General features: G+C 41.9%; 1 protein-coding gene across 1 annotated transcript; it reads left to right on the top strand.

Moving 5' to 3' along the window:
- Window positions 1-254: 254 nt before the first annotated feature.
- LOC142470873 (vitelline membrane outer layer protein 1-like) lies at window positions 255-13,447 on the top strand. Its single transcript, XM_075577674.1, has 3 exons — window positions 255-493; window positions 12,224-12,333; window positions 12,938-13,447. The coding sequence occupies exons 1-3, from the start codon at window positions 329-331 to the stop codon at window positions 13,233-13,235; spliced, it is 573 nt and encodes a 190-aa protein (XP_075433789.1). The 5' UTR covers window positions 255-328; the 3' UTR covers window positions 13,236-13,447.
- Window positions 13,448-13,703: the final 256 nt, after the last annotated feature.

Here is a 13,703-nt window from a genome sequence, read left to right as displayed (position 1 = left end):
CGTGATGGTAACAACAGAAAAACAAGTATGTAAACAAGTACGTCATTTAGTTGGCAAAAGCGAGTTCGCTGAGACAGTGATGTATTTCTCTTCGATCTAAGGGTATAAAACGTAGCTGTCGCAGGATACGCCACTGCCTTCTCAGATACATGCCACCTTGAATAGAAGTATTTTGTATGTTGTATCCTTGCCGAATCGCTGAGCTGATTGAAGAAATAAAGATTGCTGATTTGAACTGCAAACCTGATCCCCGATTATTACATTGCCGAAGTTTTTCTCACCGTTGACATCTCTTGACATCTCCAGTTGAGTTCCTCAAGACCCCACCATGATGTTCCAGGCGGTCTCATCCCTCCTCCTCCTCTCTCTCTTCTCAGTAGGACACGGGAACTCTAAATATGTCATCAGTGTTTCCAACGGTGGTGAATTGGGTGAATGGGGGCCAGTTGAAATTTGCCCCTTCGGTTCCCGTGCCAGAGGATTCTCTCTCAAGGTGAGATAAATATATACAGTAATAATAATATTATTTCTTGCATGTCAATGTATGTGCTTCTGTATTTGGGATTTTGATGGCACAATATTTAAATTGTCCCGCAGAACTTACAATCTAACTTTGCAGGCGCAGTCAAATATTTTATCTTATGCCAGGACTACTTCAGAGGCCAGCTAATTACGGCAAAAATCTCCTTTATAACTGTGATTTATACTTTTTACTCTCTGTATTTAGAAGTAGCCGATACTCCCTCCCCACATATTAGATAACCCCCTTTCATTGTCCATATTAGACACTATGGGGGCTGTGCACAAAGCAGTGATACAGTAAGTGTTTTTAAGTGAGATAAATGCCATTATGGCGCAATTTATGGCGCAGATTTTTTATCAATGACTGTGTTTTGGTGATAAAAAGCCTTATAAGTGCGATACTGCAGTGTTATCACTGCTTTGTGAATCGCGCTGCACGCAATTTTGCACCATAAGGCATTTATCTCACTTAAAACCCCTTACAGTATCACTGCTTTGTGCATAGCCCCCCTGTGTGATGGGGACGATGCACCCAATAAGTTGACCATTGACTGGCATAGTGTTAAATGATGCCCATATTATATGGGCATGATGTACCCACTGTGCCATTCAATTGTTTTATTGGCTGTTGTTATGCATTTAGTTAGCCATTTGATGTGTTTTATTTTGCAATGTAAGGTGTTTTATTTTGGCCTGTTTTTTTATTCCTTCACAATTTCTTGCTATAGTGGTAAATAAATCATGCCCGTATTATATGAGCATGATGTACCCACTGTACCAATGAATGGGTGAAGGGTAGTTGCCTGGGGAGGGTGGTTAGGCCTCCTGGGTGGGTAGGGGGGTTATTTAAAAATATTGTTTTTTTTGGGGGGGGGCACACAATTGGTACCGCAGGCCATTGTGGACCCCCAGAAACCCGAGGGGATCACACGGGAACACCCACTGGCCTGTTGTATTAACGGTGTGCTGAAAAAAAGGTAAACAATGCTTTCTGACTGTCTCCGTTTCGTTTTGGCGCGCTTTTAAAGTAGGATTCACGTATCACTGCTTAGTAAACTGGCAAAAAACTGTGCGTTTGCCGATAAAGCGCTGTTATCATTGCTTAGTGAATCGCGCCGTAGGCAGTATCGGACTTAAAAGTCATTTATCGGACTTAAAAGCAGTTATCACTGCTTAGTGCATAGCCACCTATATATAGGAAATATTACAATCCCCTTTAATTCCCTTATTTCAAATTCACTTTTTAACCTCACTTTTCTCTCCCTCGCACTTTTCCCTATGAGAAATCGCCTTACATTCCCTAATATAAATCCTTTTGCTCTAACTATCAGTAATGGCCATTGTTTTACCTATATAGATAACCCCCCCACCCCCCTGTACTATCCCCCTGATAGAATTCCTTTATCGCTCCCCCCTATTAGAAATCTCACTTATCCTCCCCAATCCTAACCCCCTTATTCCCTCTATTAATCATCCCACTTATTCTACCCTATAAAAAATCCTCTTCAGTCTCCCACTACGTTATATCCCCTTACTCCCCCTATTAGAATCCCCCTTACTCCCCCTATTAGATATCCCCCTTACTCCCCTATTAGAATCCCCCTTACTCCCCCTATTAGAATCCCCCTTACTCCCCCTATTAGAATCCCCCTCACTCTCCTATTAGAATCCCCCTTACTCCCCCTATTAGAATCCCCATTACTCCCCCTATTAGAATCTCCCTTACTCCCCCTATTAGAATCCCCCTTACTCCCCCTATTAGAATCCCTCTTACTCCCCCCTATTAGAATCCCCCTTACTCCCCCTATTAGAATCCCCCTTACTCCCCCTATTAGTATCCCCTTACTCCCCCTATTAGAATCCCCCTTACTCTCCCTATTAGAATCCCCCTTACACCCCTATTAGAATCTCCCTTACTACCTGAAAGGAAAATCCGTTATTTCCTCCCCTGGCTTCAGCACCGAGAGGAATCCTTTCCCCTGCCAGGTACACTGAAGCCTTGTGACTGGATACTACACCATCTGCACCCGTTTGCAGCAGACTCCCCCGGAGAAGTTTTTTACGCCCTGCAACTGTTATCTCCGGTCTTCGGTGAACTTTTCAGGCCTGGGAGACGAACAAAATGAAACGTAACGCACGCCAGGTTTCAAATCCTTTGTCTCAATTTATTACTCATAGGGTAATGGTTTTTATACAGAACAAAAAAAGATATTGGTTAGAGGCGTATCATAGGCGTGTCCTGGGCGTATACTAGGTGTGTCTTGGGCGTAGCTTTGATTAGAGGCGTGATTTAGGGGCAGGACATATTAGTGGCGTGACTTTTGAGACGTGTCTTTTTTCAATACAAGCAATTGTCTAAATACATAGCTTATTCATTGTCTGTTATCAAAAGAGACCTTGAGTCTTAGCAACTTTTTCACTACCTTGCTTCTTGCAGAGAACCATTCTATTATATTCTACTAAAACACCAGGAAATTGACCACACAAAAGTATCTAGTAATATTCTGGCCAGGAAGAAAGAAAATGCAATTTAGCAGAGAAACTGAGTGCATTTATGAATTATATTTCAGCAAAAAGGCTGACTACAGAATCTTAACTAGTTATGACCATACAAAATGGAAGCTTAACATGAGTGCAGACTCTGGCCTGACATACTGGTCCTAACAATCCCTCCTTTTTGTTCTCTAAAAGAACAAATACCCTTACTAGGTACACTTCTCTATGACTATGGCCTTATGGGGACCAATAGTATCATAGACTCTGTTCATGGCCACATATGAATTATTAGTTGCATACATGGCGTGAGATGAAACTGAAGGTTTCCTTGAAACAAATGAAAGCATTGCACACTTAGCACAGTGAAAAATAACAAAAATTGCTGCGATTATACTAATCACTACAATAAAACCATAGAGAATTTTCATACCTAATTCTCCGAGAAAGTGGGAAGGATGAATCCCAGATAACAAAGGGCAGTGTGATTGCAGGGTACAATCTTAGTGGCCCACATGCCACACAACCAATAGATATATATATATATATATATCATTAAATATTTCTATAGATTAGAAAATGGCTTACATCTCAATATGTCACATAATCTAAGGGTCAGCTATTTGTGAGAATTGGTGGGGGCTAATTTCTGCTAAGAGCGACTGCACAAACATTCTTCTTGCATACATCTTTCATACTGCATTTAGTCAGAATGGCAAAACGGACCAAGATGGCTGCTATGGTCACAATGGCTGACGTGATCCTTTCCTTGTGGTTGACTCACGTCCCTTTGTGACCTCCCACCTTCCTCATATCCAGTCTTCTCAGTCCCCCATATCCTTAAGAGACAGTCTATTTAAAGAACAGAACAGTTAACCATTTCATAGTCCTGATGGACCAAGATGTCCAAGTTGTGCATAACTTCATTCCTTTCTTTTCCGGCCATTATATCAGCCCAGTTGATTTCTTCTTTGGTCTCTTCTTCTGGGGGACTGGCGACATCATCACCGCAGAGAGGCATAGCGTCGGTGGGGGTTGCAACGCACTTCTGGATCAGAGTTTTGCTGTACTTAATACATAGAGAGCAATGAGTAGGACAAACACACACATACAAAAACATTCGCTAGCTTCGCTCAAAGCAAATCAATCCAACCACCAAGTCCCCATGGTCCCTAAATCCTGGATAAATACACAACATTGCGCTTTAACTAGGGCGCATACATGCCCCTCCTTTTGAGGCTAAAATATAGTCTAGAGCTATTTTTATTCTGCGGGGTCATTAATTTAAACTAAACCTATTCTTGGTTAAGTGAGTAAATGTCTGTGGCTGTATGATTTAGGATATCCCTGTAAACCTGTCATACAGTAACCCAACTCCTACATTTGGGAATAAATTCCTTGAAACTTATTCTTCCCATAGACTACTTTTTAGCACTTGTGTATTGGGTTCATTTCTTCTGTTTCTTACTCTACCTGTGAGCAATTAACATAACCGTGTGTTTGACTGATAAAGCATTCTCCCACCGGGATATCATTCTGCAGGGAGATTCTATTAACCTAGAAATCCAAACAAAATAAACAAAGTTAAACAAATAATACCTTATACTATTTTGTCATCCTTATGGGACGCCACGTACACAAACATAATGGAGCATACATTGTAACTGAAAAATAATAAAAACCTGTAAAAATAAAAAGTTCAAAGTTCGTGTGTTGAGGCCTGGACATTTTTGCCTATAACCTTTCTCCCTTGATTAGTGGTCAGAGAGTATTGTGTCCATCAAAACACTTATTTGCAGGCGCTGTGTCTTTGTCTTTATTAGCTGTTTGTGCTTAGGCTGGCACTATTTTGACGTGCGTGATGTGTATCCATGATGATAAGCAATTTTTACTGCAATGCTGGTGATGAGTAGTATTTAAATGGCCTTTTCATCTGGGATGAAGAGCGTGCTTGCGTAGAAAATGCTTGACCATTAACCCGTCATGCGTAGGTGCACTTTCAGCTTTAACCTGTGCCTAGAAAGACTCAAAAATATATATTAGTTGCATGCAATACTTATTAATTGTTTTATTACCAATAACATAGTCCTTAATTCGTTACTTTGAACTACTGATGGTCATAACTCATCCCATAAGTGTCTTATAGGGAGAGAATTTATACCTAGAAATAAATTCTTGTATTAATAGGGTTACTACTATTATTAGCATCCGCAATATTAAACAGAGATATTCCCTATTAACGCTCCTCAAATTTTAAATTAAGCAACCAATATGGACTTGACTTTGCTACAATCCAAGTTCCTAAAACTTGGTACCTCAGCCTTTGCCAAACCAATTGCTTCCATAATCAACTCTATCCTGTCTGCAGGCCATATCCCTAAGACCTGGAAAACTGCTAGAGTTGTCCCAATCTACAAAAATGGGGACAAAAACACTGTCTCAAATTAGAAATCAATCTCTCTTCTCCCAATACACACTTACTCTCATTCATACCTAACTGCCATCTGCCATTTTTTCTGATGCAAATGGTGTCAACCTTTTAGTCATTTAATACTAACTAACCTTAAAACTCGCCCCACAAGTCAAGCATCCCAACAGCCTGCACTCATGGCTATTGTCCCACACCCACAGTCACTCCTGGCTTTCACTTCAAACACTCCACTGTAACTATTCTGCTAAAAAAAAATGTGAAATGCCCTGTATATAATATATACCCTGTTCACTTATGCAATTACACTTGCAATAATATATCCCCTGTCCTTTAACTCTATTTCCAGGACATACCCAAAAACAAATAAATGGTTACAAAATGATAAATTTGGCAGATATTATATATCCCTCAACATAGGGACGGCTTGCTACCTGCTTTGCTGTGACATCTGCAAAGGTATTATTATTATTATTTACCAGGGGCCTGTCAACTCTTGGAGTTAACATTGCTATAATAAATTCTGAACCTGCTGTGCATTGTGTATCATTTACAACATATCAATTTCTTGACCCTCTATAGGGATTTCAGAAAGACATTCAATAACCTATGTATGTATCTCCCCTCTTTTGTTCATATATTATCTATCTATGTGAACAAAAATACAAAAATACAAAAATTGTTATGAAAACAGGTTGCTTTGATATATAGCAAAATAAACTGGTAAATAGATTTGTATGTGTTGTGACTACAAAATTATTTACTGCTTGTGTTAAAAGAAAAAGCCTGCAGTAGGTCTTTTAACAACTGTGGCATTTACAATATAAGAAAAATCCTGAAATCCTGAGCAAAAGATTTCCTTTTAAAATAGACAAATAATGTTGAACTCTTTGCAAAGTGCTGAGCACACGGCCAGTATTAACTTTAAAAGACACTCTGACTTTAAAAAGAAAAAATAATAATTTTCAAAGCGCCTTTTTTTTTTTTCTGGGAAAACAGCCAGAAATTTCACAGTACAGATAACGGGTTTCGCTGTCTAATTCATATTAACTGCTGGATTAATCCTCACGCAGGGGATTCTAACATTAGTTTTAATGTTAAATATGAAGTTTTCCACGATGTCCTAAAACTGCATTTTGTATGGTCTTTCAAAAATTAAATAACGGGAATATTTCAAATTGCTTATAAACACCTAGGGGCCTATGCAGAGAGCAGCGCTATTTCGAAATTCGCCATTTTTTGGAGAAAATCGCGCAGAAAGCAGCAGAAAATGGCGAGTTCCGAAAAACGCGCCAATTTTTCTTTTCTATTTGTAAAACTCGCCTCGCGGCTGGCGAGAACCTCAATCTCGCCAGTTTTAAAAATATCCGTATGCAGAGAGGCGCGAACGGCATCTAGCGGCTGTTCGCGCCAATAAAATGGCGCGATTGTCTCCGTTGTGCCTCGCCAGAAAAAACTGCCGCTCGCGGCCATTGCAAAGGGAAAAAAAAAGGCGCGAATTTGTTTTAACACATTTCTGAAGCGCGCATCTCGCCAATTTAAACTCGCCACACGCATCCATGTTAAACATAGCAGAATTCGCACTTTTCTGCATATGGAGATTAAAACTCTCCAAAAAAGCTACTTTTTAATAAATTCGCCAATTTTAAAATTCGCTGCTCTCTGCATAGGCCCCCAAGTCTATGCCTACAAGAGCATGCCATATTCTTCCACTCATTCACCTGAATGCCTTATAAAAGAAATCTCATATTCCTGCAAACTTCCATCAATACAATTGCTATCCCGTTTTAACTATGCCCTCTTTTAAGCTAAACAAAATATCTTCAAACATGCAACAGTTATACCATGACTAAATAAACAGCAAGCTTGACCCTACCTGTCTTGTATGGCTTCTACACTGCTTATTTAAAGGAGACAATTCTCGCTAAAATAACTGACCTCCATGCTTCTAAAGACATATATCACCACACTCCGCTCACACCACTCAACCTCCCCGCAGCATCTGCCACCACGGACACCCTCCTTTTGAAGCGCTATGTACATTAATGGCGTTATATACATATATAATACAATATATTAATTCAAACAGTGCTTGTGAGCTCTTACCAGCATTTTAAACAAAAACAAACCAGACATATCTTAATCCTGTAGAAATAAAATTGAAATGTGTTATCTTACTGCTTTACGGAAAAGAAGACAGTTCTACGTTACCATTTTACTCATGAATAAACTGCTTAAGCACAGAGCTAGTTAATTTTAATGTGAATGCTTCGCATTCTTTAAACTGTAAGGGAGAGGCTGTGCCCCTCCTTTTATTAAGATAGAAATACCACACACGAAAAGAAATGTGTCCGGTTTAAAAAGTATCCGCCTGGCCAGGACGAATAAACCTTTCAAACTATAATCAGGGACCGAGCTGAATATACTCCCCTTCCGTTGTGAGGTATTTCTCCCTTATTCGGTGTACACCTTTTTAAAACCTTTTAAAATTTAGATTTCATCATGAGCAACTAATATTCATATTTTTTGTACAGATGTTAATAAGCATGACCATACAGTGTCTCACACAAGAAATCATTCAGGAGAAAATTCATCAGGGTTACAAAGAAACTCTACATAAAGTAGCGGGGTTTTTTTTTTTGTTTTTTTTTACAGAGACTTTCACTCTGAGCCCCCATGGGCAAAGCAGCACTTCCCTGCTTCTGACTCTGATATGGGCACACACTCTGCCAATGACCAAAACCACCACAATTAAAACAGACACCATTATTCTGCCGAGAACAACCTTCTGCATATTCGACAAAACGGGTAATGACTAGCTGTCTGAGCAACAAATTCCTCAGGAATCAGACCAGATTTACACTCGCATTTAAAAATTGTACATTCCTAGGCTTCCGTCCAGAGTCATTCTTACTCATGCAAGCACCCATTAGTGGCTTAAAGAAAAACAGCTTAATTATGACAAATAATTGCAATATTTATACTTACACAATATACAATGGTCGTTCAGCTAGATCAGAGATAACAGTCCAGTCGTGCACAGAATTTACTGGACTCTAACCAAAAATTCTGTTTAAAAGGGCCTATCCCAATTCTTCAGTCACAATTTAGGTCTATTAAATTCCCAGAGGGGGTGAAGCATCATATATAAAAATTTACATATATACTCACAACCTCTGTGAACTTCCCACTTCTAGACGCCAAAACTAAAAGGAAAATCCGTTATTTCCTCCCCTGGCTTCAGCACCAAGAGGAACCTTTCCCCTGCCAGGTACACGGAAGCCTTGTGACTGGATACTACACCATCTGCACCCGTTTGCAGCAGACTCCCCCGGAGAAGTTTTTCACGCCCTGCAACTGTTATCTCCGGTCTTCGGTGAACTTTTCAGGCCTGGGAGACGAACAAAATGAAACGTAACGCACGCCAGGTTTCAAATCCTTTGTCTCAATTTATTACTCATAGGGTAATGGTTTTTATACAGAACAAAAAAAGATATTGGTTAGAGGCGTATCATAGGCGTGTCCTGGGCGTATACTAGGTGTGTCTTGGGCGTAGCTTTGATTAGAGGCGTGATTTAGGGGCAGGACATATTAGTGGCGTGACTTTTGAGACGTGTCTTTTTTCAATACAAGCAATTGTCTAAATACATAGCTTATTCATTGTCTGTTATCAAAAGAGACCTTGAGTCTTAGCAACTTTTTCACTACCTTGCTTCTTGCAGAGAACCATTCTATTATATTCTACTAAAACACCAGGAAATTGACCACACAAAAGTATCTAGTAATATTCTGGCCAGGAAGAAAGAAAATGCAATTTAGCAGAGAAACTGAGTGCATTTATGAATTATATTTCAGCAAAAAGGCTGACTACAGAATCTTAACTAGTTATGACCATACAAAATGGAAGCTTAACATGAGTGCAGACTCTGGCCTGACATACTGGTCCTAACACTACCCCTATTAGAATCCCCCTTTCTCTCCCTATTAGAATCTCCCTTACTACCCCTATTAGAATCTCCCTTACTACCCCTATTAGAATCCCCCTTACTCTCCCTATTAGAATCCCCCTTACTCCCCCTATTAGAATCCCCCTTACTCCCCCCTATTAGAATCCCCCTTACACCCCCTATTAGAATCCCCCTTACTCCCCCTATTAGTATCCCCCTTACTCCCCCTATTAGAATCCCCCTTACTCTCCCTATTAGAATCCCCCTTACTCTCCCTATTAGAATCCCCCTTACTCCCCTATTAGATATCCTCCTTACTCCCCCTATTAGAATCTCCCTTACTCCCCCTATTAGAATCCCCCTTTCTCCCCCTATTAGAATCTCCCTTACTACCCCTATTAGAATCTCCCTTACTCCCCCTTTTAGAATCCCCCTTACACCCCTATTAGAATCCCCCTTACTCTCCCTATTAGAATCCCCCTTACACCCCTATTAGAATCCCCCTTACACCCCTATTAGAATCCCCCTTACTCTCCCTATTAGAATCTCCCTTACTACCCCTATTAGAATCTCCCTTACTACCCCTATTAGAATCCCCCTTAATCTCCCTATTAGAATCTCCCTTACACCCCTATTAGAATCTCCCTTACTCCCCCTATTAGAATCCCCCGTACTCCCCCTATTAGAATCCCCCTTACTCCCCCTATTAGAATCTCCCTTACTCCCCTATTAGATATCCCCCTTACTCCCCCTATTAGAATCCCCCTTACTCCCCCTATTAGAATCCCCCTTACTCCCCCTATTAGAATCCCCCTTACTCCCCCCTATTAGAATCCCCTTACTCCCCCCTATTAGAATCCCCTTACTCCCCCTATTAGTATCCCCCTTACTCCCCCTATTAGTATCCCCCTTACTCCCCCTATTAGAATCTCCCTTACAACCCTATTAGATATCCCCTTACTCCCCCTATTAGAATCCCCCTTACTCCCCCTATTAGAATCTCCCTTACTCCCCCTATTAGAATCCCCTTTACTCCCCCGATTAGAATCCCCCTTACGCCCCCCTATCAGAATCCCCCTTACTCCCCCTATTAGAATCCCCCTTACTCCCCCTATTAGAATCCCCCTTACTCCCCCCTATTAGAATCCCCTTACTCCCCCCTATTAGAATCCCCTTACTCCCCCTATTAGTATCCCCCTTACTCCCCCTATTAGAATCCCCCTTACTCCCCCTATTAGATACCCCCCTTACTCCCCTATTAGAATCCCCCTTACTCCCCTATTAGATATCCCCCTTACTCTCCCTATTAGAATCCCCCTTACTCCCCTATTAGAATCTCCCTTACTCCCCCTATTAGAATCCCCCTTACTCCCCTATTAGAATCTCCCTTACACCCCTTTTAGAATCCCCTTTCTCCCCCTATTAGAATCTCCCTTACTCCCCCTATTAGAATCCCCCTTATTCCCCCTATTAGAATCCCCCTTACTCTCCCTATTAGAATCTCCCTTACTCCCCCTATTAGAATCCCCCTTACTTCCCCTATTAGGAATCCCCCTTACTCCCCTATTAGAATCTCCCTTACTCCCCCTATTAGAATCCCCCTTACTCCCCCTATTAGAATCCCCCTTACTCCCCCTATTAGAATCCCCCTTACTCCCCCTATTAGAATCCCCCTTACTCCCCCTATTAGAATCCCCCTTACTCCCCTATTAGAATCCCCCTTACTCCCCCTATTAGAATCCCCCTTACTCCCCCTATTAGATATCCCCTTACTCTCCCTATTAGAATCCCCCTTACTCCCCTATTAGAATCCCCCTTACTCCCCCTATTAGATATCCCCCTTACTCCCCCTATTAGAATCTCCCTTACTCCCCCTATTAGAATCCCCCTTACTCCCCCTATTAGAATCTCCCTTACACCCCTTTTAGAATCCCCTTACTCCCCCTATTAGAATCTCCCTTACTCCCCCTATTAGAATCCCCCTTATTCCCCCTATTAGAATCCCCCTTACTCCCCCTATTAGAATCTCCCTTACTCCCCCTATTAGAATCCCCCTTACTCCCCCTATTAGGAATCCCCCTTACTCCCCTATTAGAATCTCCCTTACTCCCCCTATTAGAATCCCCCTTACTCCCCCTATTAGAATACCCCTTACTCCCCCTATTAGAATCCCCCTTACTCCCCCTATTAGAATCCCCGTTACTCCCCCTATTACAATCCCCCTTACTCCCCTATTAGAATCCCCCTTACTCCCCCTATTAGAATCCCCCTTACTCCCCCTATTAGAAATCCCGTTTGCTTTCCCATTATCCCCTAAATCCCAAACCTCACTATAACACCCCCAGTTGGTCCGAGTTTCTGGCCCAGATATGGGGGGCTTATATCTCAATTATTGACATCCGATGCCCCATACCAGGGCCTGTAAGTCGGGAAGAAGGGGGGGGGGGTCCCTGAGTCAGAAATCAAAGCAGTCTAAGAATTGCCCCATAACTCCGTCCTGCCCCGACTGCTGCCTTCTTACCCCATTTAGGTCTGTTCCCTAATGAAAAGTGTTACCTGTAAACCCCATAAAGTGCCCCTCGTTCTAATATCCCACAATTGGGATTAATCTGAGAAGCAACATAGGTAAATTATATGGTCAGGTCAGTGACGTGTTTAATGGGTTAAAGGGTCAGTCCCACGTAGGGGCAAAGTGAGGCATGTTTAATGGGTTAAAGGGTCAGTCCCACGTAAGAGCAAAGTGACCTAATGACAGTTACGTGTTTCATGGGTTGAGGGGTTATGAGTAGTTATATATGAGATGGATACATTGTAACTGATCTTCCTGATACAGTTGGAAGAATACCAGTGGTTTGGTGATGATACGTCTCTGAACGGGATACGGCTGTACTGTTTTAGCAGCATCAACAATGGGGAATTTCCAATCCAGTCTACTGAAGGAGCGTAAGTCATTCACAGGACATGCACACCCACACAGGTCTCTTCTTCATATGTACAGAGCTTTCCTAACCTCCCAGGTCTCTTCTTCACATGTACAGAGCTTTCCAAACCTCCCAGGTCTCTTCTTCACATGTACAGAGCTCGCCAAACCTCACAGGTCTCTTCTTCACATGTGCAGGGTTTGCCAAGCATTTATTACGATGACAGGATTTTGGGGTGTATAAGGAGGGGTGTATAAGGGAGTTCCGAGGGCAGCAAAATGTTGGGGTGTATTTGGAGGGAAATTAAGGCAGCTGGGAGGATAGCAAGGTATTCAAATATATAGAGATGGGTATCACCAGGAGATTAAGGGAGGGGGTGATACCACTTTACAGATTAAAAATCCCCTTTACTCTCACCCTATTAGAGATCCCCTTTCCTCTCACCCTATTAGAGATCCCCTTTGCTACCCTGAAGGACGTAGGACAGGGGCGATGCCACTATATAGATAATTAGTCAGATCTTCCCTAAAATTCTGTGCCTCGTCCTACAGGGCAGGTCTCCTCTGCAAAAGCACCTAGGAAGTTTCCTCCTTACCACTAACCACATCCTCCTTCTTCTCTCTCAGGTGGGGCTCATGGACCTCCCCTGTGCGGTGTCCCAACGGCAACCTCATCGCTTTCAACTTGGGAGTAAGTCCACCTCAGGGGGACGGTGACGACACTGCCGCCAACAGCATCATGTTTAAGTGCTCAGACGACTTGATACTAGAGGGATCATCTTGGCTCTTGTGGGGGTCATACGGAGAGTGGAGCCAGTCCTGCAACATAGGGATCTGTGGCATCAGCACCAGGGTGGAGGAGTACCAAGGAGGCAGAGATGACACGGCCCTCAATGATGTCAAGTTCACCTGCTGTGAAAATTGAGTCTTCTTTCTTCTCAACTTCCCCATGAAGGGTCTACATTCAATCGGGAAGGTCTTCAGGGGGTGGGGGGAAGGGTTAAGCCAGCGACGTCTCTAAATATATCTGGTGGAGATGGTTGGAGATGCAGATCTTTTAGGGCCCAAATTAGTGGGACGTTCGTATTGTTCAATTTGAAATTGTGAAATAAAATTGAATTTTAATGTAAAATAAAATGGAAGTATTCATTGTGACTATTTGTATCCATTTAACGCATATTTGCTCCATATAACTCCTCCTATTACCCCATATAACCTCTCCCTATATCTCCTCCTATTACTCTTATAACCACTCCCTATATCTCCTCCTATTAACCATATAACCGCTCCCTATAACTACTTCTTATGTTCCATATTACTGCTTTTAAACTCCTCCTATTACCCCATATTACCGCTTCCAACATCTCCTCCTATTTCCACATATAACTACTCC

The sequence above is a fragment of the Ascaphus truei genome, chromosome 20 (assembly GCF_040206685.1).
Source record: "Ascaphus truei isolate aAscTru1 chromosome 20, aAscTru1.hap1, whole genome shotgun sequence".
NCBI classification, from domain to species: domain Eukaryota; kingdom Metazoa; phylum Chordata; class Amphibia; order Anura; family Ascaphidae; genus Ascaphus; species Ascaphus truei.
Note: the sequence above shows the minus strand (reverse complement) of the source record. Positions and strands in the feature narration are given on the sequence as shown.